Consider the following 25,512-nt stretch of genomic DNA (forward strand, 5'->3'; position numbering starts at 1 on the left):
AGGGTGTCCGTCTGTTCCCCCAGTGGTGCAGGGGCTGGGGTAGGGTGTCTGTCTGTTCCCCCAGTGGTGCAGGGGCTGGGGTAGGGTGTCTGTCTGTTCCCCCAGTGGTGCGGGGGCTGGGGTAGGGTGTCCGTCTGTTCCCCCAGTGGTGCGGGGGCTGGGGTAGGGTGTCCATCTGTTCCCCCAGTGGTGTGGGGGCTGGGGTAGGGTGTCCGTCTGTTCCCCCAGTGGTGCGGGGGCTGGGGTAGGGTGTCTGTCTGTTCCCCCAGAGGTGCAGGGGCTAGGGTGGGGTTCTGTCTGTTCCCCCAGTGGTGCAGGGGCTGGGGTAGGGTGTCTGTCTGTTCCCCCAGAGGTGCAGGGGCTGGGGTAGGGTGTCTGTCCCTCTGGAGGTGCAGGGGCTGGGGTAGGGTGTCCGTCTGTTCCCCCAGTGGTGCGGGGGCTGGGGTAGGGTGTCCGTCTGTTCCCCCAGTGGTGCAGGGGCTGGGGTAGGGTGTCTGTCTGTTCCCCCAGTGGTGCAGGGGCTGGGGTAGGGTGTCTGTCTGTTCCCCCAGTGGTGCAGGGGCTGGGGTAGGGTGTCCGTCTGTTCCCCCAGTGGTGCAGGGGCTGGGGTAGGGTGTCCGTCTGTTCCCCCAGTGGTGCGGGGGCTGGGGTAGGGTGTCCGTCTGTTCCCCCCGGAGGTGCAGGAGCTGGGGTAGGGTGTCTGTATGTCCCCTTGGGGGTGCAGGGGCTGGAGTAGGGTGTCTGTCTGTCCCTCCAGTGGTGCGGGGGCTGGGGTAGGGTGTCCGTCTGTTCCCCCAGTGGTGCGGGGGCTGGGGTAGGGTGTCCGTCTGTTCCCCCAGTGGTGCGGGGGCTGGGGTAGGGTGTCCGTCTGTTCCCCCAGTGGTGCGGGGGCTGGGGTAGGGTGTCTGTCTGTTCCCCCAGAGGTGCAGGGGCTGGGGTAGGGTGTCTGTCTGTTCCCCCAGAGGTGCAGGGGCTGGGGTAGGGTGTCTGTCTGTCCCTCTGGAGGTGCAGGGGCTGGGGTAGGGTGTCCGTCTGTTCTCCCAGTGGTGCGGGGGCTGGGGTAGGGTGTCCGTCTGTTTCCCCAGTGGTGCAGGGGCTGGGGTAGGGTGTCTGTCTGTTCCCCCAGTGGTGCGGGGGCTGGGGTAGGGTGTCCGTCTGTTCCCCCCGGAGGTGCAGGGGCTGGGGTAGGGTGTGTCTGTCCCCTTGGGGGTGCAGGGGCTGGGGTAGGGTGTCCGTCTGTTCCCCCAGTGGTGCGGGGGCTGGGGTAGGGTGTCCGTCTGTTCCCCCAGTGGTGCGGGGGCTGGGGTAGGGTGTCTGTCTGTTCCCCCAGTGGTGCGGGGGCTGGGGTAGGGTGTCCGTCTGTTCCCCCCGGAGGTGCAGGGGCTGGGGTAGGGTGTCTGTCTGTCCCCTTGGGGGTGCAGGGGCTGGGGTAGGGTGTCTGTCTGTCCCTCCAGTGGTGCGGGGGCTGGGGTAGGGTGTCTGTCTGTTCCCCCAGTGGTGCGGGGGCTGGGGTAGGGTGTCCGTCTGTTCCCCCAGAGGTGCAGGGGCTGGGGTAGGGTGTCTGTCTGTCCCCTTGGGGGTGCAGGGGCTGGGGTAGGGTGTCTGTCTGTCCCTCCAGTGGTGCGGGGGCTGGGGTAGGGTGTCTGTCTGTCCCTCCAGTGGTGCGGGGGCTGGGGTAGGGTGTCTGTCTGTCCCTCCAGTGGTGCGGGGGCTGGGGTAGGGTGTCCGTCTGTTCCCCCAGTGGTGCGGGGGCTGGGGTAGGGTGTCTGTCTGTCCCTCTGGAGGTGCAGGGGCTGGGGTAGGGTGTCTGTCTGTCCCTCCAGTGGTGCGGGGGCTGGGGTAGGGTGTCTGTCTGTCCCTCTGGAGGTGCAGGGGCTGGGGTAGGGTGTCTTTCTGTCCCTCCAGTGGTGCGGGGGCTGGGGTAGGGTGTCTGTCTGTTCCCCCAGAGGTGCAGGGGCTGGGGTAGGGTGTCTGTCTGTCCCTCTGGAGGTGCAGGGGCTGGGGTAGGGTGTCTGTCTGTCCCCTTGGGGGTGCAGGGGCTGGGGTAGGGTGTCTGTCTGTCCCTCCAGTGGTGCGGGGGCTGGGGTAGGGTGTCTGTCTGTCCCTCCAGTGGTGCGGGGGCTGGGGTAGGGTGTCTGTCTGTCCCTCCAGTGGTGCGGGGGCTGGGGTAGGGTGTCCGTCTGTCCCTCTGGAGGTGCAGGGGCTGGGGTAGGGTGTCTGTCTGTCCCCTTGGGGGTGCAGGGGCTGGGGTAGGGTGTCTGTCTGTCCCTCCAGTGGTGCGGGGGCTGGGGTAGGGTGTCTGTCTGTCCCTCCAGTGGTGCGGGGGCTGGGGTAGGGTGTCCGTCTGTCCCTCTGGAGGTGCAGGGGCTGGGGTAGGGTGTCTGTCTGTCCCCTTGGGGGTGCAGGGGCTGGGGTAGGGTGTCTGTCTGTCCCTCCAGTGGTGCGGGGGCTGGGGTAGGGTGTCTGTCTGTCCCTCCAGTGGTGCGGGGGCTGGGGTAGGGTGTCTGTCTGTCCCTCTGGAGGTGCAGGGGCTGGGGTAGGGTGTCTGTCTGTCCCTCCAGTGGTGCGGGGGCTGGGGTAGGGTGTCTGTCTGTTCCCCCAGAGGTGCAGGGGCTGGGGTAGGGTGTCTGTCTGTCCCTCTGGAGGTGCAGGGGCTGGGGTAGGGTGTCTGTCTGTCCCCTTGGGGGTGCAGGGGCTGGGGTAGGGTGTCTGTCTGTCCCTCCAGTGGTGCGGGGGCTGGGGTAGGGTGTCTGTCTGTCCCTCCAGTGGTGCGGGGGCTGGGGTAGGGTGTCCGTCTGTCCCTCTGGAGGTGCAGGGGCTGGGGTAGGGTGTCTGTCTGTCCCCTTGGGGGTGCAGGGGCTGGGGTAGGGTGTCTGTCTGTCCCTCCAGTGGTGCGGGGGCTGGGGTAGGGTGTCTGTCTGTCCCTCCAGTGGTGCGGGGGCTGGGGTAGGGTGTCTGTCTGTCCCTCTGGAGGTGCAGGGGCTGGGGTAGGGTGTCTGTCTGTCCCTCCAGTGGTGCGGGGGCTGGGGTAGGGTGTCTGTCTGTTCCCCCAGAGGTGCAGGGGCTGGGGTAGGGTGTCTGTCTGTCCCTCTGGAGGTGCAGGGGCTGGGGTAGGGTGTCTGTCTGTCCCCTTGGGGGTGCAGGGGCTGGGGTAGGGTGTCTGTCTGTCCCTCCAGTGGTGCGGGGGCTGGGGTAGGGTGTCTGTCTGTCCCTCCAGTGGTGCGGGGGCTGGGGTAGGGTGTCTGTGCAGGGGGATTGGAAGAGCTCCCCGTGGCCGCTTCCTCTTCCTTCTTTGCAGTCCAAGCTCCTGTCAGGCGCTCTCCTCAGGCCCCGGGAACTTGGCTCCTGCCACCCACCTTCTGCTGGTCTGTCAATATGCAAACTGGTCGTTACTGGGACACCATAATGGACAATTAGCATATTACCTCTTTATATGTACAGATAGTATTTCTTTTTAAATACTAAAGTAGTTTTGTTATAAACAGCAGTATTAATTCCTGTAATTATTGATATTTAAATAATTCAAGCCATATTCCCCTTTATTTTGCTAATTTTTATAGGAATGTTTTTCCAAAGAACACAAAGGAATGAGCAAAAATCACATTAAGAGTGTTCATATGATTTCCTGGTATTTTTAGTAAAATAGATATTTCTAAAATATACATAAAATGTTTACCTCTTCAAGTCCTTTTCTCCTACACATTAAAATGTTATTCCATTTTAATTGATCATTAGTGGTAATGTTTCCTAAGAATACAGCTTTCAGATTTTTTTCTTCCTGGCATATTTCTCAGATCATCAATTATTAACAAACATTTAACTAAATCAGTTGAATTTTATTTAAAGAAATTTTTCATAAAGTGTGTTGCCTTAGAAATACAAGGAACCTTTTTTAATAACAGTTTTCATCATATTGCCCAGATAGAATTACCACAATGGGACAAATTATATACCTGATTTTCTTAGATGGTCAAATGTATTTGTCCCAACTCAGTGGGTGAATTTCTCATTGCCAAGTAGCCTATAATGCTGCAGTTTTTTAAATTTTAGTTCTTTATAAATGAGTCATGTGTTCTGTGTACATGGAGCCCTTCCCAGGAGACCGTGACATCCTGAAGGCGGGCTGTGCCTAGTTTTCCCCATGGCACAGGCACCGGGGTCTAAGGGGGGAGGGAAGGAGAGGTTTACGTGAGCACTCTATGCTCTTGTCAGCATTTCATACAAGACAAGAAACGATCCTTATTCTTCATGTTCAGCTTCTTTATCTTCATTATCCGATTTTGTTAGGCAGGTGCATTAGTTTCAGCTGCCACAGCCAATTGCCACAAACTGGGTGGCTTAAAAAATACAGAGGTTTCTTCTTAGACAGTTTTGGAGGCCAGAAGTCTGAACTCAGGGTACAGGCTGGGTCATGCTCCCTGGGACTCCTGCCCAATCTCACAGTTCTCAAACTGTGGGTCGCCACCCCTTTGGGGGTCGAACGACCCTTTCAAAGGGGTCGCCTAAGACCATCAGAAAACACATATATAATTACATATTGTTTTTGTGATGAATCACTATGCTTTAATTATGTTCAATTTGTAACAATGAAAATACATCCTGCATATCAGATATTTACATTACGATTCATAACAGTAGCAAAGTTACAGTTATGAAGTAGCAACGAAAATAATTTTATTGCCGGGGGTCACCACAACATGAGGAACTATATTAAAGGGTCGCGGCATTAGGAAGGTTGAGAACCACTGTCTTAGAGGAATAAATGATTTTTCTAATGTTTGGAAGTCACTGTTAAACACTGTTATTTTCTTCTATTGAAAACTCTATTATAAAACATATCCGTCTGAGTGGCTGATCCTCTGATTCCCATAAGTATTTGCCTTCCCTGCTTGTCCCCTATCCCCTACTCCTTTCCTCCTCCACACGGCAACAGAATAACCACGTGGCCAGGTGGGCGACCGCATGGCTGACGTGGGTCTGCCCTCCAGGCTCAAACCTTCCCTCTCGCGGGCTGTTGGGAGGGTGGGACAGGCAGCTTCTGACCCATCCCAAGCCCTTCTCCATCGGCCCGATCGGGAAGGAAGTCGGACCTGCATCCTCCCACTCCCGTGTCTCCCTCAGCTGGTCAGGACTCAGGTGGTGAGGAGAAGGAGTTACTTAGTAACCGCCTTAGGGACCAAGTGTATCAGGAAGCTTTAATTTCCCACATGACTTGTGAGCATAACACAGTGAATCGGAAAAGCTCCTGAAAGGCCACAGCCAAAGCTATGATCAATGTGTAGTTACAGGGAAGATAACACGCTGTCCCAGGGGGAGAGGGACTTACTTTCAGTTTAGTCCCAAACTGCAAGTGACTCTTCTGGTCAAAAGGACAAAATACAATTAGCGACCCGACCCACCCCACGCCCTCCCTGCCGCCAGGGGCAGGACACACACCTGAGCTTTGTCACTTCCGAAAAGCTACCCAGGACTCCATGGCCTGTCAACTCCTCAAGCGCTTTAATTCCTCCTGGAAGGAGCAGGATATAAGTAAGCGTCTACTCACCTTCCAGCATCCAGCTCAAGGGTCGCCTTCTCTGCAGAACCGCGGGCGTCCCCGACTCCCAGACCTCGTCATCCCTTCCTCTGTGCCGTCGCGTGTAACACGCGTGCTGCACAGTTTGCCTCTCACATGGGAAGACGGCCCTCGGGGCAGAGTCTCCCCTCCAGTGTCCACTAAAGCGCCGGCGGCAGCCGTGCCTGTGAGCGTGGAGGGAGGACCGGCTCCCTGGCGGCTGAGCAGACACGCCCTCCTCCTGTGTTCGCTTTTCACTCCTTTCTTTTAACTGGAGCCGGAGCCTCCTCTTCTCCTGTTCGGTGAGATCATGGGTTTGAGAGCGGGAAGCACGAAGCTGTGAGGGGTGCCCGGCCGGGTCCCCAGGCCCCAGTCAGCGGAGGGCGCCTTCTGCCTCACAGGTACCCAAAGAACGAGTCTCGACAAAAACCCAAATTTTAACAATGTTCTCTAATCACATATTTTCTTTCTGCCTTAATTTATGAGAAGAGTTGAAAAACCATAAGTACTTGGTACTATTGAACATATGATTTTGTATATGGTGCTTCAAAAAGAAGGAATTTTTTCTGTAGAAATAACATCAGTCCCTCATCGCAGTGGAATATCTGACTTTTCCTTTTTCTTCATAAACAAACACATGAAGGGCACATTCAATCCTGGTTTTCTCCCTAATGTCCCAGATGGTGGTAACGTGGTGGGTAGTGAGCAGCTCTCCATTCACAGCACCTGCACGGTCACAGTGACAGAACTGCCAGGCGTGGCGGGTCATCCGCTACCACTTTTCTAACTGAACCCCGAGGTTCTATTTTCTGTGAAATTGAAACTGGAAACACAAATCTTTGGACAATTCTGACCTGGAAGTCCCGTCTGCAGGTCAGCCTCTAACTTCCCATAACCAGCTAAAGCAAACAGCTGACACAGGGGTGCCCCTGTCCTCTGGTCCTTCCCGTCAAGGCCCACTTCTTCTGGTCAGAGATGCAAAGAGCAGCGAAGGCAGAGAGGAAGCCGGTGCAGGGAAGGGGCGGGGCGCCGGCAGCAAGCAGTGCGGCAGACCAGGCTGGACAGGTGAGCGTTTCCGCCACAGCTGACACTGGAAGGAGCTGCGGAGAGAGGTCATGTTCGCAATTAGCAGGGGACTGAGAAGGACTGCAGGGCCGAGTGTCCAGTGCCACAGCCAGGAGCGCGCTCGAGCTCCTGGACTCAGCCCTCCCTGGTGCCCGCCATCCTCCTCTTGGCACCCTGGCACATGCCTTGTAGGGAGCTCATGTTCGCTCTTCACAAGGGACTGTAACTTCCTCTTGTGAAGTAGAACTTTCACAATTCTGTGAAAAATAAATTGTCCTGGGACAAGGCTGAGAAGGTCCCATTAGGGTTCGTGTTGCCTGGCCCAGAGCTCCCAGTCCAGGGGAGCAGGTGTAGTTTGTGTGGGAACGGCCATTGGGTCAGGGGGAGCTCCTGGCATAAGAGGGAGCCAACCATAGGCTGGTGGGGAGCCCAGACGGGGCTTAGAGCAAAAGGCTCTTGTAACTGGACTGTCCTCCTGCTAAATGTGGGTTAGGCTTACCAGTCCGCGCGAGAGGGCAGCCCACAAGAGGGAAAGCACAGAGACAAGATGGGGAGGGAATAGAATCGCTTGTTTTTGAGGTGCCCGGGTTCCTCACAACTGCTCACACGTCCACACAGCCTCACCTTGTAACGAGGGGGCTCCGGCCTCTCCTTCTTGCATGTAAAATAGCCTGTCATTCACATCCCTCGGAAGTGACAGAGATCTGCTCAGGCGACAAATAAAACGCTCCGACCTCAGCTGCTTAAAACAGCCCAGATTTCCTTCCCTTTAAATGCCCATCGCGAGGCATCACCCCCTCCAAGGTGCAGATGCGAGGGCACGGGGGCACTCTGGATGCCGCGGCAGAGAGCGTCCCGGGAGGTCGTGTGCAGCAACCTGAACAAGAACAGGGCACACGCGCACGCCCACCCGGGCTTTCCCTGCTGCGCGCTCCCGTCCGGTGTCAAAGGCAATGATCGCGCGTGGAGTTGCGCGGACTCTCCAGTCTCAGGGGCACGACTAAGTCTGCGTCTGCCCACCACCGCCCCAGCACTACCCCCGGAATTAGAAACCCCGGTGTTAATTGAATTTTAATTGAATTTACTGGGGTGACATTACAATTATGTAGGTTCAGGTGAACAATTCTATACACAGCGTCTGTTGTACTGTGTCCTCCCCCCAAGTCAGCTCTCCTTCCGTCACCGTTTACGCCTTCACCTTCCACCCCTTCCCTCGGCGACGGCCGCCCCGCTGTCCCGCCTTCCCCGCCTCCCCCCTCAGCCCCCGGCGGGGCATGTCTGTCTCCTCGGCCGCTTCCCACGTCCAGTCTGGCGCCACCTGTAGACGCTCGTCTCTCGACTCCGCCCGGGCGGCCTCCGTCTCCCGTGGTCTCCCGCCCGGAGACCCCCATCGGCGGGGACCCTCATCACTCGCACCCAGTGTTCCCGCCGGCACCTCACCGCCCGTCCCCAGAGCGTCTGTCCCGCGCCGGCTGCAGGGAGGGGACAGGGGCCGGGGGACCCGGGACGGGCCCGGCGGCTGGGACCCGAGACCCAGCCGACCCCGCCCCCGGCCCGTGCGTCACGAGGGGCGGGCCGTACGTCCAGGGGGCGGAGCCAGAGGGCGGTTCGCGCAGACCACGCCCCGCGCCGTGGCCCCGCCCCGGCCGGAAAGGGGCGGGCGCACCGCTGAGGGCCGGAGTTTCTGACTCTTGGTGGGACCCGCCGCCCGCCGCCCGCCGCCCGCCTCTGCCAGGCCTCCTGCCCCGAGCGGACGCGCCATGGAGGGCCGCCTGCCGGGCGCCGCGGCAGAGGGGCTGCCCGGCTGAGCTGCGGGCCACACCGAGCTGCCGGGCCCTGCGGCGGGCGGGCGGGCGGGCACGGGGACCCCGGTCTGGGCGCCCGGCCCCGCGGCCTCGGAGCTGCCGCTGAGCGCGCGGCCCGGGGACGACCCGGGGGCGGCTGGCCGCGGTGGGGCGCGCGCGCTGCGGCCGGGGCCTGGCGCTGGGCTGCGCGCTGGCGGCGCTGGGCCTGGCCTCGCTGGCGCTGGCCCGCCGCGCGCTGCGGCACCTGCTGCGCTGGGCCGAGGGCCTGCCGCCGCCGCTGGGCCCGCTGCTCTTCGCGCTGGGCTTCGTGGCCGTGTCCTTCCCCTGCGCCTGGGGCTACCTGGCGCTGAGCGTGGCCGCCGGCTACCTGTACGGCTTCGCGCCGGGCCTGGCGCTCGTGGCCGCGGGCGCGCTGCTCGGCACCGGCCTGGCGCACGGGGTCTGCCGGCGGCTGCTGGCGGCGCGCGTGGCGGCCCGGGTGCGAGGCAGCGAGCGGCTCAGCGCCGTCGTCCGCGTGGTGCAGGGCGCCGGCGGCCTCAAGGTGGTGGCGCTGGCCCGACTGACGCCCATCCCGTTCGGGCTGCAGAACGCGGTGTTCTCGGTGAGTGTCGGTCCCCGCGGGGAGGGCGCCCGTGTGGTCAGTGCCCGGGAGGTGACAGCGGCAGGGGCCAGGACTCCCTGGGCGCTCACGGTCAAGCCGATCGGCCAGGCCCCAGCGGGAGGTCTGGCGGAGCAGAATGCCCCCTTTTCGCAGGTTTTGGTCAAAACCGAACTTGCTGCTCTGAGTGCAGATGGAGGGAAATGTCCGTTTGCCACCTTACTTCTCTGGGAGCCAGGGCCGCACGCAGCCTTCTCTGTCGCCTGCATCCTGACTCCAGGGTTCCGTGACCCGCGAGCAGGGGGCCGTAGCGGCAGACCCACACTTTTAAGCTTCCTCACTGAATAGGCCTCCGGCGCCCGTACTTGCTTTAATGCAGTGTGAAGAGGTAGGACCTCCTGCCATCTTTCTGAGAAGGAACTTCACTCTGAAACCCCAGGTCCCCGTGCCCAGGCGCACGCCCTTCTCGCGCCCCCAGACCTGCCCTGTGCACTGCGGTCAGCTGGAAGCCAGTGGCGGGAGGCGAGCGTGCTGGCCCCTCTTCACGCTCCTGCCGAGGCGGGAACATGGACACGTTTCCAGCCACCTGCCCCTGCTTCACCTTTGTGAGCGGAAGTGGTGGAACCAGTTCACAAGGCCCCCAGTTAGGTGATGCTCGGAGTTTGCAGACTGTGGCGGCAGAGAGACAGCTTCGAAGCCACAAGAGGGCCTGCATGTTATAGTTTCTAAACAAACACATTGTTTTGTTTAGAAAAGAAGTCATTTTTAGTCTCTATAAACTTGTGTATTAAGGCTAATTCTAAATAGCTTAACTTGGTGACAAAATTAATTTTTTCTTTTGAAATCCTTTTGCAAATCTTGTGTTTTCTCTAACAGCAGCCTCAGTGGCTGTGGACGAGTTCGGCGGAGGCCTGGTGCTGACCGTAGGTGGTAGGGCCTCGGCCGCTACAGTGTGAAGTGTGAGCGTGAAGGCCCTGCACTCGGGCCTCAGAGAGTGAAGGCTGGGACTCAGGAGCCGGGGCTCCATCGCTAGCTTGCCTAGGTCGCCGCTGTCCTGGTGAACTTTGCACCTTTCCCGCCCCTTGCGGTGCCTGCTATTCAGTTCTTTCTGTCTCTGGGTCAGATGCTCATGGGTAACACGGGAACGCCGCGGTGCCTGTTCCTAGGATTGCTGCGAGGACCCCTCGGTGAGCGCGCAGAGCTGGCTTAGCCAGCCTGCCCTCGGGCCTGTGACCCGCCCTGCTGCTGCTCAGGGTCACAGGTAGTAAATGAGTGACAGAGTCAAACTTTGCACTGTAGTCTGCTGATAGGATCGCCACAGGGCTCTGCTTCTTCATGGTGTCTTTAGTCCCTAGTGTAGTTCTGTGCCTGCAATAAGGAGTAGGGGTCTGTTAACTTAAAAGGTATTTTTTAAGTGTCTAACATATTAAATATGTGAGTAAGAAGTTGTACTTTGTACAGGGCTGCGTGGCCTCCCGCTGCTGCTCTCCTGTCCAGGCATATTTCTCGTTTTCTTCTTCCCTTCCTGTATTTTACTTATTATTTATTCAATATGTTTTTTATTGATTGATTTTAGAGAGGAGTTATGTTAGTTATTCTTCTGAGCTGTACTTTCTGTTGTAATGTGTGTAACACCTGCGGCATAGCTGTGATAAAATGGGGTTTGCTTATTATTTACTATTTCCTTCTCTCCATCCCATGCATTTCAAGATGAGAACATTGATACCTAGAGTTTTTTTTTTAATTTAATAACTATTTATAGTGCGCTTACTAAGTGAAGGCCCCATTCTTCCACCCGGCACCTTATTTAATTTAATGCTCACATCAACCCTGACCCCCAACAGCGAAAGCCTGGGCGGCGGAGTGGGAAGTGACCCGCCCAGCACGCGCAGGTGCATGGAGAGGCGTGGGCTCACCAGCCTGCTGGGCCGAGAAGAGCTGCGTTTCCCAGGGACCTGGCTCCTGGGCTTGCAGCTCACAGGTCTCTCTCTAGCCTGTTGTGTCATAGTAACATGCACACGCATGTCTTATTACCCTTCCTCGATTAAAAAAGCCTTTAAAAGCAGGCACCTTTTTAAAATTTATTTTAACAGGTTTTGTTCTGTCTACAAAATAAGTTCATTGTAAAAACTTTGAAAAGTACAAATTATCTTTACTTGAAGAAGAAAATAATCATTAACATTTTAGTGTGTTTTTCTAGCCACTGCATGTGGTAATGCACTGCTTTTCTTCTGTAACATGGGGAGTGAATGTTACAGACGGTTTTCGTGACCTTTTCCTGAACGTAATGGGCACTTGTTAAGGAAACTGCAAAGTGACTCACAGTGACCAGCGGGCCGCTATGGTTTCCCATCTTTATATCTTTATCTCTGCTTAGGGTGCGGCCTCATGTGTAGAAGGCATTTGATAAATTTTTGTTGAATGAGTAAAAATTATAAACCTATACTTTGCCATACTCTATAAAGAAGATCTTTTTAACTATTCAGAGAAACTTCATTACATTTAGACTCTGGAATGATTCTTCGCATTCTGATATTTTGTAACTTAAATATTTATTTTAGAGATAACTTCCAAAACATACAATGTTTTATTACTAGCTGCAATGTAAGATCATTTTGTCATATTTACTTATGTACTTGACAAGTTTATTCTAAAGGAAGTTCTCCTTTCCAGTGATTGCTCCAAACTAACAGGAACCCTCCTCAAATTTGGCCCCATTCACGTCATTCCTTAACTAGACCCCCAGTGTCCCCCAGGGCCCCTACCTGTGTCACCTAGTGTCCTGTCATGCTTCCCAGGGTCCCCAGCGTGTGCCTGGACACAACCCCTGCTTTCCCGCCAGTGTCCTGGTCAAACTCTTCCTAGAGACGCCCACCTGCCTCCTCTCACCTGCCCCTTCCCACCTCCCACCTGCCCCTTCCCACCTCCCACCTGCCCCTTCCCACCTCCCACCTGCCTCCTCCCACCTGTCCCTTCCTGCCTCCCACCTGCCCCTTCCCACCTCCCACCTGCCCCTTCCCACCTCCCACCTGCCCCTTCCCACCTCCCACCTGCCTCCTCCCACCTGCCCCTTCCCACCTCCCACCTGCCCCTTCCCACCTCCCACCTGCCTCCTCCCACCTGTCCCTTCCTGCCTCCCACCTGCCCCTTCCCACCTCCCACCTGCCTCCTCTCACCTGCCCCTTTCCACCTCCCACCTGCCCCTTCCCTCCTCCCACCTGTCCCTTCCCACCTCCCACCTGCCTCCTCCCACCTGCCCCTTCCTGCCTCCCACCTGTCCCTTCCCACCTCCCACCTGTCTCCTCCAACCTGCCCCTTCCCACCTGCCCCCTCTCACCTGCCTGCCAGCCCAGATGCAGCTTGCAGAGTTTTCCCTGTGCCTCCTCCTCGGGCCGCCCTTGCCCTGTCGCTGCAGCTGGTTGGTCCCACTCACTCTAATGCTCTGCACTGGTGTTGCATCTGCTTGGCCTCTGGGGCTGGCTGTGTTGTTCTGGTTCCTGGCAGGTAGCTGTGTCTACCTTGCTGTCTGTGGGCGCCACCAAGACCTTGGGGTGCAGATGTGAGTCTGTTATGGGAGTTGTGAGTGACCTTCCAAACCAGCAGAGTGGCCTCTAGTGGATCATCTGTGAACAGGTGGACGCGGCTTAACCCAAAGCAGGAGTGGGTGAAGGGGAGCTCTCGGTTACACTGTTGGTACCAGGTCTACTAGGTCTCACTGTCACACCGAGGTGGGTACATGGGACAGTTATTCTCAGAATTAATGGCAGTAGCAGCAACATGAAGTGCTTAGAAATAAGTGAATAACATGCATGATGTACATAAATAAAACTACTAAACTTTAGGAAGGTGTAAAAATTCTGAGAAATTACAGAAACATTTTGGATAAGTGCTAAATATTCTGGAGGTTTCAGCTCTATCCAGTTTAATTTATAATATACCTTAATCATATATATAATTGACTACTTTCTTTGAATGACATAGTACTCCTCAAATTTATCTGTAAGACTAGTTATGGCAATTTTTCAAAGGAGAGAAATGAAAGGTTTACAATACAAGATTTAGGATATCAGTGGGCCACATTAGAGCCCCAAATGGCTCCTTTTACATACAGTTACTTCATTTCTAATAAAGTCAGCATCACAAGTCACTGCAGAAGTTAATTCCACAAGTAATGCTAGGAAGATTGGCTATGGAGGAAGGGCGGGAATAGGATATTCCCTCTCCTTTATATTCTTACATTTAAGCCAAATAAATTTTAGAAGGAATAAGTGGTAAATGCTACAAAGGAAAAGACAATTACAAAAAAAATACGGGTAAAAACTAACATGGGGATCTGAAGAGACTTTCTAAAGCTGAAAGCAATGGAGAAATCAGAGGAAAAGATAGGTAATACTGGATCACACACAGATGTAGAAACAATTATATGTCAAAACATAAGGGATACTATAGAGGAAAATATTTGCCACATATGATAGTTAAAAGGTTGCCCTTACTACATAAACAGCTCTAATGAATACATAAGAAAAATACGTAGTGTTCCAATTAACAAATGGGCAAATGTGAACAAATAAAGCCATACTTTAATACTAATATCAATTGTATTAAATAGTGCTGATGAGACCATTTTACCCCTGTCAAACTCAGGGTTGAAACGTTATTGAGGTTGCTGTGATAGAAAGGACACGAATGCATTGCTTACTGACAGGCATACAGTCACTGGACTTTTTTGGGAAAAGTTTTTATAATTCGATCCAATGGGTCCACTCCTAGTGATTTATCCTAGAAAAATGGAAATACATTTATTGTGTAACAGATCATTCCAAAACTGAGCAGCTTAATAAGCATCGCCTCGCAGGTTCTGTGGTTGGGGGTCCCTGTGTAGGATGCTGGCCTGGGGTGCAGCTCTCTCCACACCTGCAGTCAACTCCAAGCCTGGCTGTAGAGAATTTGCCTCCAGGCAGGCCTCCCCAGGGAGCTACTTGCCTGCTGGAAGGAGAGCTGGAAGTCTGTTGGCCGGAAGAAGTGCCAGGAGCAGCCGTGCCCGGCACAGGTCGCACAGGGCACGAGTACTGAGAGGTTTGGCGGCGTAGTTTAGACTCTGCCTCCTATACTGGTTAGTGTGCAAACAACTGTCCCTTACAGCTGGGTTTTTATCTGTAGTGGCAGAAAAAGAAGCACATGATCACATGTCCACAGTGAGACACACAAAGTGATGCATGCAGCCGCAGCACACAGCGGTAGCATGACTGCCTTTGCTGCGTGTCAGTTGTGAGCTGGGCATTTGCTAGATATTGTTCACACCTTTCTGATCCTAACAATAGCTATGCAGGGAGGTGGTTTTACCCTCATTTCCCAGAGGAAGAGGCTGATGGATGCTCAGAGGTAGCTGGCGGCGCGCTCACCCCGGAAGCCGCTGGGTCTGTGGCTCCAGAGCCAGGACAGTGCTGCTCATGTGCTCGTGAAGGGGTGACCAGAGGAGGCTTGACAGAGCAACCGTGTGCACATTTCTTGTTCATGGAAGAAGAGAGAGTCACACATGTTACCTTTCAGTGGTAGAAAAATAGAATGTTAAAACATTTTAAACTTCATTTTATTCTAAATCTTCATTCTGCATGTATTCCTTTTATAATCATTTTTAAAACTCAGATCCTTGGAAAGTATTTCAGCTCTCCCTGCTTCCAGGGGGAATCCACTCGCCAGACTTGTGCACAGTTCTGTGTGAGGTGAAGGCGTTCCTGATGAGTCACCCTTCCCTTTCCCTTGGTCTTGCAGATGACCGAGCTCCCCTTACCCAGCTACCTGCTGGCGTCCTCTGCGGGGCTGCTGCCCACCCAGCTCCTGAACTCATACCTGGGCACCACGCTGCGGACCATGGAAGATGTTATTGCGGAGCAGACTGTTAGTGGATATGTTGTTTTTTGTTTACAGGTGAGTTTAAGGCCAAGCGTTGTCTTTTTTTCCCTCTTGTAAAATATTGCTGATTAAAACTAACAGATTTTATTGAAAATAATTTAAGATTTTTGCTTTTTGTGTATTTTCTTGTTCTTTCAATCATACGTAATATTTTGACAACATTTACATTTTAATTGTGTGGCTATAAGGAAGTGTATAGAACTGAATTGAAGATGATCTTAAAAAGGAATGACAAAAACCGGGTTCTTTCTTTGGTGATTATTTTCACAGTCAGCACTAAACCAAATACTCTATTCTGAGTTAGTGTGAAGTGTTAATACTGTTTCTGAAAGTCATTTTAGTGAGATTTGGTGGGGTTGGCTTTATCTTAGTTACTTTATCTTCAAATTATTGAACTCTTCTATTTCTTAGAATATTGTATTGGTTATATATATCTTTTCTGGTATAATTTGATGTAGAGCAAACATTTTTTAGAAAGTATTGCTTTCTAAAAAGTAAAGATTTCTGCTACAAATCTAAATAAGATTTGTATAATGGATTATTATCATGGAAATTGTAATATAGTTTGGGGAACATGTAATACCATATACTAGATGTACCAGGTAATCGGATTTTTTTCAATAGATGGAGTTACACATATGTTGATATATATGCGATTTGATATGTATGCTAGTTTGTTGTATTGACAGCAAGCTTCAAAACTTCATATGTCAAATTTGCTGAAGGTGTTAACATCATAGATATTTTTACGCTTAAAAATGTCGAATTTCGTGCCAAAAAAAGAGCGTTTGCGGGAAGTTTTAATTCATTACTTTCTTTAGAAGAAAAAGTTATCGTATACTTTGGGAAGCTTATGGTGAACATGCTCCATCTCAAGATACTTGTGAATGCTGGCTTAAATGCTTTAAAAGTGATGATTTTGATGTGAAAGACAAAGAACGTCCAGGTCAACCGAAAAAGTTTGAAGACCAACGATGACAAGCATTATTGGATGAAGATGCGTGTCAAACTCTAAAACAACTTGCAGAAAGATTAAACGTTGCTCAGCAAACAATTTCTGATCATTTACAAGCAATGGGAAAGATTTATTTATTCATTTATTTATTTATTTTTTAATTAAATCTTTATTGTTCAGATTATTACATTTGTTCCTCTTTTTTTTCCCCCCATAACTCCCCTCCTCCCAGCTCCCGCCCCACCCTCCGCCCTCACTCCCCACCCACTGTCCTCATCCATAGGTGCACGATTTTTGTCCAGTCTCTTTCCGCATCTCCCACACCCCTTTCCCCCCAAGAATAGTCAGTCCATTCCCTTTCTATGTCCCTGATTCTATTATAATCAACAGTTCATTCTGTTCATCAGATTATTTATTCACTTGATTCTTAGATTCACTTGTTGATAGATGCATATTTGTTGTTCATAATTTGTATCTTTACCTTTTTCTTCTTCTTCCTCTTCTTAAAGGATACCTTTCAGCATTTCATATAATACTGGTTTGGTGGTGATGAACGCCTTTAGCTTTTCCTTATCTGTGAAGCTCTTTATCTGACCTTCAATTCTGAATGATAGCTTTGCTGGATAAAGTAATCTTGGTTGTAGGTTCTTGGTATTCATCACTTTGAATATTTCTTGCCATTCCCTTCTGGCCTGCAAAGTTTCTGTTGAGAAATCAGCTGACAGTCGTATGGGTATTCCCTTGTAGGTAACTGGGTTTCTTTCTCTTGCTGCTTTTAAGATTCTCTCTTTGTCTTTTGCTCTTGGCATTTTAATTATGATGTGTCTTGGTGTGGTCCTCTTTCGATTCCTTTTGTTTGGGATTCTCTGCGCTTCCTGGACTTGTAAGTCTATTTCTTTCACCAGGTGGGGGAAGTTTTCTGTCATTATTTCTTCAAATAGGTTTTCAATATCTTGGTCTCTCTCATCTTCTGGCACCCCTATAATTCTGATGTTGGTACGCTTGAAGCTATCCCAGAGGCTCCTTACACTATCTTTGTATTTTCGGATTCTTTTTTCATTTTGCTTTTCTGGTTGGGTGTTTTTTGCTTCTTCGCATTTCAAATCTTTGCCTTGATTCTTGCGCTCCTCTGGCCTGCTGTTGGGAGTCTGTATAATATTTGTTATTTTAGTCCGTGTATGCTTAATTTCTAGTTGGTTCTTTATCACAACATCCAGGGTCTCATTAGATTTCTTGAGGATCTCAATAACTTTATCGGCGGCTTCTAGACAGTTCTTGAGAGACCTTAAAAGTGTGGTTCTGAACTCAGTATCCTCCATTGACAGTTTTGTCCTGTTTCTTTGTCTCCGCATTTTTTATGCTTTCTTGGTACACCCCCTAGTGGTCTTTGTGCGCAGTCTTGTTGCCTTTAAGCCTTGATTGATGTCGGCAATACCGGGAGTGATTTGACCTCCAGGCTAACTGGCTATGAGAGTCCGCTGTGTCTGCAGTGGGAGGGCTTCTGTGCTGGATCTCTAGGGCGGTGCTAATCTAGCGTTTGCCTGAGGCTATCCGGAAAATGGTTCTGTGCAGGGCTTGGGCGGGGCGGGTCCCCGGGGATCTACAGGGCAGGTGGAGCGAGCAGTTATGGCTGCTCTCAGTTCCTTCCCCAGGGGCTCTGCCTCTCAGAGTCCCAGCAATGGCTGCAAACTTCGGAGAGAAAGCTGCCTTCGAGTTCCAACCGAAGCCAGACAGTCCCGCTTCTCCCGTTTGAGTCTGGGTCCCTAGAGACTCGCCCGGATCTGGAGCTCAGAACCTGAAACTCCCTCCCGATTGAAAACAACAACCGCGCCCTCCGCCTCCAGTCCGCTCCGTGTGCACACACTCCGCACCTGAGTATTTCACTTCAGCACTGCGCCTCCTCTGAGTCTGGGTATGATATTCTCTTTCCTCCTAGTTGTAGAATTTCCACTCAGCCAGCCTTCCTGTGGTTCTGTCCTTTAGTTATATCTCTGAAGTGGTTGTTCGAGGGCAGCAATCTCCAGCGTTAACCTATGCCGCCATCTTGGTTTCTGGGAAAGATTTTAAAGGAAGGAAAATGGGTGCCACATCAACTGAACGAAAGACAGATGGAAAACCAAAAAGTCATCAGTAAAATGTTGCTTCAACGGCACAAAAGAAAGTCTTTTGTGCATAGAATTGGGACTGGCAATGAAAAAGTGGATTTATTTTGAGAACCCCAAACGCACAAAATCATGGGTTGATGCAGGTCAACCACCAACATCGACTGCAAGGCCAAATCGCTTCGGAAGAAGACAATGCTCTGCGTTTGGTGGGATCAGGAAGGTGTGGTGTATTATGAGCTTCTAAAACCAGGTGAAACCGTTAGTACTGATCGCTACCAACAACAAATAATCAACTTGAATCACACTTTGATCGTGAAATGACCAGAATGGGCCAGAAGCCATGGCAAAGTAATTTTGCTTCATGATAACGCACCATCACACACTTCAACACCAGTTAAAGACACGTTAAAAGATCTTGCCTGAGAAGTATGAACCCACCCGCTGTATTCACCAGACCTTGCTCCTTCAGATGACCACTTGTTCCGATCGATGGCACACGCACTTTCTGAGCAGCACTTTAAAACGTACGAAGAAGTGGAAAATTGGGTCTCTGAATGGTTTGCCACAAAACAAGAAAAGTTCTATTGGGACGGTATCCACAAATTACCTGAAAGATGGGGGAAATGTGGAGCTAGCGATGGACATTACTTTGAATAGAGCATCTTTAATGTTTCTCTTAAAATTATCATGTTTTCTTTGATTACAAAATCCGCCATTATTAACCGATACACCTAATAAGAGGTTGATAAAAGAGAAAAGTTCTGTATGTAGGCTCATTTATTTAGTGCATTTAAATTGCATACAGGAAGAGTTAATTTGTTTATTTAGTTATGATACATTTTATTCCTGAGATTTACCAAAATAGAAAATCATCATAAACTTTGACGATCTAGTAAGATGATGAAGGACAGCTAGCCTTTATTGAGTGCTTTACTTGCCATATAGTTGAACTCATTTAATTCCCACCAAAACCCTAGGAAGTTTGTATTTTTATTATTTCAAGCCCACCTTGGACATATCCTTCGCATTGCTTGCCTCAGTGACGGCACATAGCTGGCGTGAAACTAATCATGGCAGAAATATTTACACCACAGGAATGGCAGGTGCTCCAAATCAAGATTCCCACCTCTGGTCCCTGAGCACTAGTGTGTCAGCACACCAGCAGCTGGCATCTGTCTGCGGTGGCAGCTGCAGGCAGACGCGGAGCTGTGGGCATTAGGGGCTGGCCACGCTCATGACCAGGGACAGTGGTCGGCTGATAGGTAGTGCTAGCGAGATGGTGACCCACTTGTTTTGATTCATGCTATTATTGACATGTGGTGTCAGGTCACAGATGTTCTGTCAGTGGCGCTGTTCCCAGGTTCTGAGGTGCCATGTACTGTAGGGACAACGCGCCTGTGCACACGACAGTGAGCAGTCGGCCTGTGAGCCCACAGGAGACGTGTCAGCGGAAGGACTCGGCAAGAAAACTTGGCAATGATTTTGCTGTTCAGGGGGTCCAGTATTTTTATTTTATCCTTTGCCTTCAGAGCTGTATATTTTTTTTAGGTAACCTGAATCTAGGTTTAGAGTTATTATAGTTGGTTTGTTTTTATGACTGCAAGTCACATTAAGCTTTCTATGCCTTCTGTCTGTGGAGTCATTTGTTTAGACTCATCCTGAGGCCCTATAAGATTCTGGTGTACTCTGCATTCTCAGTATTTTTTCAGTATAAATTTAAGCACATTTTGCTTCTCCAGTTTCCTGAAAACGAGTAATCCATTTGAAACCTCTTTTCCTCTACGTTATGTGTGAGTAGTTAGAACTCCTCGTCCACACGTCTTCCTCAAGACTCGCAGGGTGCTGCGTGCAGTCCTACCCAGGACGGGGCAGCGCGGAGCGGTCAGTGGAGCGTCTGAACGTGCAGGATCTTCTTTTCCCACCATGTCTCACCCCACGGGAGCTGGGAACTTACCTCAGGATACAGATGGGGGGAAGCAAATCTTTCTCAACTCGGCATTTCTGAAAAACCACCACCACAGCAAAAAGGGAAGGCGCTCGCTCGGAGCTGTCGGTGTTACCTACAGCTGAGCCTGTTCCTGGAAGGGCTGGCTCAGCCTGCAGATGGGTGATGTGACCAGCATTTCCACCATCATCATGGTTTCCTTTGGTTTTGTTCCTAAGGACATGCATTCATGTCCTGTGTTAATCTTTGAAACTTACTGGCATTTCATTTCTCACGTGGTTGTTCATGGTTCCAAGTGTGGCTGCACCAGGTATTTCGTTTGCAAGTGGTGGTGCTTCTCAGAGCCCAGGCGCCTGTGGGCAGGGCCAGGTGTGCAGAGACCGGCCAGTCAGGCATGTTACGAGTTCAGCCCGCGTTCCCTCTGCTGCGCACATTTCAATCCTTGGGGAAGCTTTTTAGTTAAAGGGACGGGCTTGACATGATGTCGCGTGTGGGCTGGTGGGGCGCTTTCCTGCGTGTGCTTCCCAGGCAAGTCCTGGTCACCTGTAGCTGTCGGCCCCACCCCAGCAGACGGCCGAGGGGAGAATAGATGACAGGCGTGTGAACGGCCGAAAGTCCCCCCTGCGCGTGTTTGAGAAGCGCCCTGTTGGAAACATTCCTAAGCCAAGTCTCCATGGGCGTTCTCCCCCCTTCCTTCCAGGGTGAGATGCTCACTGGCTCTGTTTGATTCGCAGGTTCTCATCAGCATCGGCCTCATGTTCTATGTGGTCCATCGAGCGCAAGTGGAGCTGAAGGCGGCTCTTGTCACCTGTGAAGTGGAACTGGAAGCCCCGCTGGTGAGCAGCGGGCAGCCGGACAGCGGCATCGATGTCGTGTGACCCCCTACGCGGGAACCCCTGAGCGCATGCTCGGCAGCCTGGTGCCGTCCGGGTGTCGTCCCCCCGAGCAGAGCCGGCCCGATGTTCTGTGGCACAAACAGGGCTGGTTTTAACGGCTCTGCTTTTCTGAGGCGAGGACTTCTGTCTGCGGGCGAGTGGCTGGTTTGGCTCACGGCGACCCGGTCGCCCCGCAGAGGCCTTTGGGCTGCACTTCTGTGGTGTCTCCTCTCCGGGGACTTGTGAGCAGAGCATGACCCGAGGTGTGCTGGCCAGTCCTCTTACAAAGTCTGGGAGCCGCCTGCCTCCGTCCTGCTCACAAAATGCGTGCCCTTTGCCCGGCCGCTTTCCAGAAGGGTGAGCAGAGTGGTTTGGTTTGGTGGCTTCTCTGTTTATTCCCGGTTAGAAGCAGATGCTGGCTTCGGGCTGACCGTGGCCCGCCAGCAGGCGTCGTGGCACGTGTGCCGGTCAGGCCCAGGGTCCCCGTCAGGGCTGAAGTGCTCTCACCACTCTTCCGCCCCGGGCAGTGACGCCGGAGCCTCAAGGCCGACAGGTCAGCGCAGACCTGGGGCCGCTGTGCGCTCCCCGCTCCTCCTCAGAGGCCGTCGCACGCCGTTTACCCAACCATTTCACTGAACACTTTCTTTTTATTGTCATCGTTAGGTTTTGAAATAAAAATGTTTTCCCTTTAAAATGGTGGGCTTGCTGTCATTGAAGGTGTCACTCAGGTGGCCTTATTGGATCCAAACACCCTTTTTTAAAAACAAGCTTTAAAATCATGTTTGTGATTCCACTGAAGTTCTTATGTCCTTGTCCCCATTGTCTGCAGCTTTAAACTGTAAATACGATGTGAGCCTCGGGCCCGCCGTGTGTCAGTGGCTGGCTGTGGAGCAGGCTCGCTGTTTGCTTCCCAGCTGCTTTTCTCTGATCAGACTCAGGACCCTGAACTGTGAGCGGTGCTGGGAGCCCTCGTGGGGGCGCACGGGGACTCCCCTGGGCTCAGAGGGCATGTGCACTCACGCACCACCTGACATCTGTGAATTCAAAGATTGTGAATTTAAAGATTCGGTGGGTTTTTTTGTTTGTTTTTTACAACTAAGATTATAGATGGGATCCAGGTTTTCTGGTTCATATCTCAGTTTGGCAAGAAGATCCCAACCTAGAGACTCCCACTTGCCTGGCCATTGGTGGAGCCTTTGCCTGGTGCGCTCCTGGGGGAAGCGCCTTCAGAAGCAGCGTCGTCCTGTCCTGTGCGGAGCGTGCTCAGTGGGTAAGTTCTCTGTGCAGGGGCAAGCGCAGTGTTCTTCCTTCCAGCACATCGCGCTCTCGCCCACCAGGAACGGGCTCGGCCAGCGTCTGCCCCGGCCTCAGCGCAGGCAGCAGGCCTGCAGCACGTGGGCAGCCTCCACATTGTCTTTATCGATAGAAAAACGCATAGATTGGAATATTCTTATTCTTTTTTGAATCCTAATTACTTGTTTAGTTCCTTGTTTTGTTTGTTTTTTAATGATTTTACAATGAGCAATACATTTGGTCCATGTCTAACTTGACTTTTCTTGTGCTCTTCGTTGGTTAGTTTGTTGAAGGAATCATTCATCTAAGGTTATTACTCTCAAACTTGTGTGCACTTTATGTATTTGAAGTGCATTTATTTACTTAGCATTTCGTAACTTGAATAATTTCCCCAAACATAAACCTTTTGGTAGTTCATAACCTGCTCTTCCAACTGTTGCCTGGCACTTCAAATAAACATGTCAAGGTGAACGAGAAATGATTGTTCTGTATGCTGCCAATCATTTTATATAATAAATCACCCATTTTTACTTAAGATCGTGTGGATGTGCTGTTTCTAAGACACGAGCGTGAAGCCACCCTTCCTTTCTCTCCAGCCCCGAGTGGACAGCGCCACGCGTGGTGCCCTGGGCGGGACCACTCTGCTCCCCTCGGGCAGCACCACACTGCCACAGGATTTCTCATGGTGATCACATCCTGCCTCCAGTCATTGAGAATCCTGTGTCATAAAGAACTAATATGCAAATGGTCATCACGCCATCACACCGTAAGGGCTCAGACACTCAACACTGGGGGGAGAGGAATGGGGACCATCCGGGCACAAATGAACTCGCGAGAGAGGAATGGAGACCAGCCAGGCTGCGGCCCGGGAGAGGGATAAGCCACCCGCCCCATGGTCCCGGGCGCCTGTGGCTGCAGCCCAGGCAAAGCCTCCCGCCTACGGTCCCCTGCGCTGCAGCCAGCCCAGGCGAAGCTGGCCCGGGTCTTGGGTGCCTGCAACTGGCTGGTGTAGGGAATCCAGGTGCGGGGCGAGGTAGAGGCAGTTAGGGGCGATCAGGCCAGTGGGGGAGCAGTTAGGGGCAATCAGGCCAGTAGGGGAGCAGTTAGGGGTGATCAGGCAGGCAGAGGTGGTTAGGGATGATCAGGCAGGCAGGCTAGCAGTTAAGGGTGATCAGGCAGGTGAGCAGTTAGGAGCCAGTGGTCCCAGATTGTGAGAGGCAGTCAGACATGCCCTGAGGGGTCCCGGATTAGAAAGGGAGCAGGCCTGGATGAGGGGACCCCCCCCCCATGTGCATGAATTTCGTGCACCTGGCCTCTAGTATATTTATAAAATAAAATGTTTTAGACTTCTCACCTGTGTAAGTGCAGTTAAAAGTTGCTTTATGAATATTTTTAAAAGCATACAATATACCTAGTTTCTAATTCTGATGACCAATAAGTTCTAATTTTAATTCTCTGGGCCTTCTCATGAGTTTTCCACATATTCTGGTTTATTATCACTCATTTTGTTTTGGTTTTTGAAAATAACAGAGCTGGTCTCTGTCATTGGATGTGGTTTGAGTTTGTGTTCAGAGGTGACGGGGTTCTCAGAGCTGTCACCCCCTGTCCTGCCTGTGTGACCGCCTGTACCTCTCTCTACAGTGACCATCCCCTGAGGCTCCATGTGGCCTTGGGTCACTCGCTCCATCAGAGATGCCACTGCATCACTGTTGCTGCTTTAGTTAGACGTAGTTGATTTCTGTAAACTATTTAGGACATACTTTTTTTTCCATAAATACATTTTTATTGATTTCAGAGAGGGAGAGGGAGATAGAAACATCAATGATGAGAGAGAATCATTGATCGCTGCCTCCTGTATGCCCCCTACTGGGGATCGAGCCTGCAACCTGGGCATGTGCCCTGACCAAAATTGAACCTGGGACCCTTTAGTCTGCAGGCCAGTGCTCTATCACTGAGCCAAACCAGCGAGGTCAGGACATACTCTTTTTGAAGGTTATTTCTAAGCTGGAAGTCTCTCCCTGGAGGAATCACCTGCCCACAGACATTTAAATCAAGTCCCAGTCACTTTACACTTTAACCTTAAACTGCTGACATGCCCCACAGCTGAGATGTAACTTGGTACTTCTGAATTGCAAATAGTTTGAATTGTTGCAAACCGATTTCTAAGGTAGCTAAGATTAAAAGCAGGTAATTCTAGCCCAGCTAGAATAGCTCAATGCTCAATGGTTGAGCATCGACCTATGAACCAGGAGGTCAAGGTTCAATTCCCGGTCAGGGCACATGCCCGGGTGCAGGCTTGATCCCCAGTGGAGGGCGTGCAGGAGGCAGCTGATCAATGATTCTCTCTCATCTATGTTTCTATCTCTCCCCCCTCTCCCTTCCTCTCTGAAATCAATAAAATACATTTTAAAAAGTAAAACATAATTCTAGAGGTGAATCAATAAAAGCTCTGGCTAACTGGAATCACAGGCTACATGTATCCCTGAGAAGGTCAAAGTTTCCCTTCGCGCCTCCCTGCCCTCTCTGAGGTCGTGGTGAGAGACAGCCAGGGGAGGACGGGAAGATGCTTCTGGAAACAAGCATGTGGACAGCAGCCCTGGAGGCCGGTCCCAGCAGAGGTCTGGCCATCACTCCTGCTCGCCGGTCCGTTTGTCCAGTGCAGCCCCAGTGGTCGGCGGGGCCTCCCCAAGAGCCCAGTGGTGCCTGAGGCCATGGAGTGTGAGCCCTCGGCATGGCCCGCTTCCCACACACATGACGAAGCTGCGTTTATTAATAGGCACAGAGATCAGCAACAATGATGTCATAAAATGGTTATAACAATGTGCCGTGGAGGAATGGCTTTGGGGCCACTAAGTGAAGGAGGGAGAGTGAGCTGTGGCCCCACGCCCGTCCGTCTGGTCGCCGTCAGCTCACGGGCACTTGCTTCACTTGCATGATACCCCCCAGGCCCCTCCAGGCCAGTGGTTCTCAACCTCGGCTGCACATTAGAATCCCCTGGGATCTTTAAAATCCTGATTTTTGGGCCTCATCCTCTAGAAATTCTGTTTCTTTGTTACTAATGTTGTGGCCCCACCCCATGACAAAGACACAGAATTTCCGGAGGATGAGGCGCAGAAATCAGGATTTTAAAAAGATTCCCAGGGGATTCTAATGTGTAGCCAAGATTGAGAACCACTGCTCTAGGCTGTCTCACAGGGTAAGAGATTCTTCTTTTTTACAGCTGCACAGTGTTCCATGGTGTAGCTGTACCACAGCTTTTTCATCCACTCATCTACTGATGGGCACTTGGGTTGTTTCTACATCTTAGCTATTGTAAGTCGTGCTGCTGTGAACACAGGGGAAATTCATTTAGACATTAAATTGTTCAGTTTGGGAAGAACATGTTTTAAGGCTGAAAGGAATGA

At 51.9% G+C, this 25,512-nt stretch overlaps 1 protein-coding gene across 1 annotated transcript; it reads left to right on the forward strand.

Annotated features, from left to right (window-relative positions):
• The first annotated feature begins 8,379 nt into the window (after positions 1–8,379).
• On the forward strand, positions 8,380–22,643 carry TMEM64 (transmembrane protein 64). Its single transcript, XM_059673039.1, has 4 exons — positions 8,380–8,398; positions 8,532–9,025; positions 14,795–14,950; positions 20,675–22,643. The coding sequence occupies exons 1-4, from the start codon at positions 8,380–8,382 to the stop codon at positions 20,816–20,818; spliced, it is 813 nt and encodes a 270-aa protein (XP_059529022.1). The 3' UTR covers positions 20,819–22,643.
• Positions 22,644–25,512: the final 2,869 nt, after the last annotated feature.

This window comes from Myotis daubentonii, chromosome 17 (genome assembly GCF_963259705.1).
Source record: "Myotis daubentonii chromosome 17, mMyoDau2.1, whole genome shotgun sequence".
In the NCBI taxonomy this organism is placed as follows: domain Eukaryota; kingdom Metazoa; phylum Chordata; class Mammalia; order Chiroptera; family Vespertilionidae; genus Myotis; species Myotis daubentonii.

What these genes read in the sequence shown, in the direction of transcription:
- TMEM64 (XM_059673039.1), top strand. An exon ending in TGCAGAACGCGGTGTTCTCG is followed by an intron (nt 9,026 to 14,794) that starts GTGAGTGTCGGT and finishes TTGGTCTTGCAG; the next exon opens with ATGACCGAGCTCCCCTTACC. An exon ending in ATGTTGTTTTTTGTTTACAG is followed by an intron (nt 14,951 to 20,674) that starts GTGAGTTTAAGG and finishes TTTGATTCGCAG; the next exon opens with GTTCTCATCAGCATCGGCCT.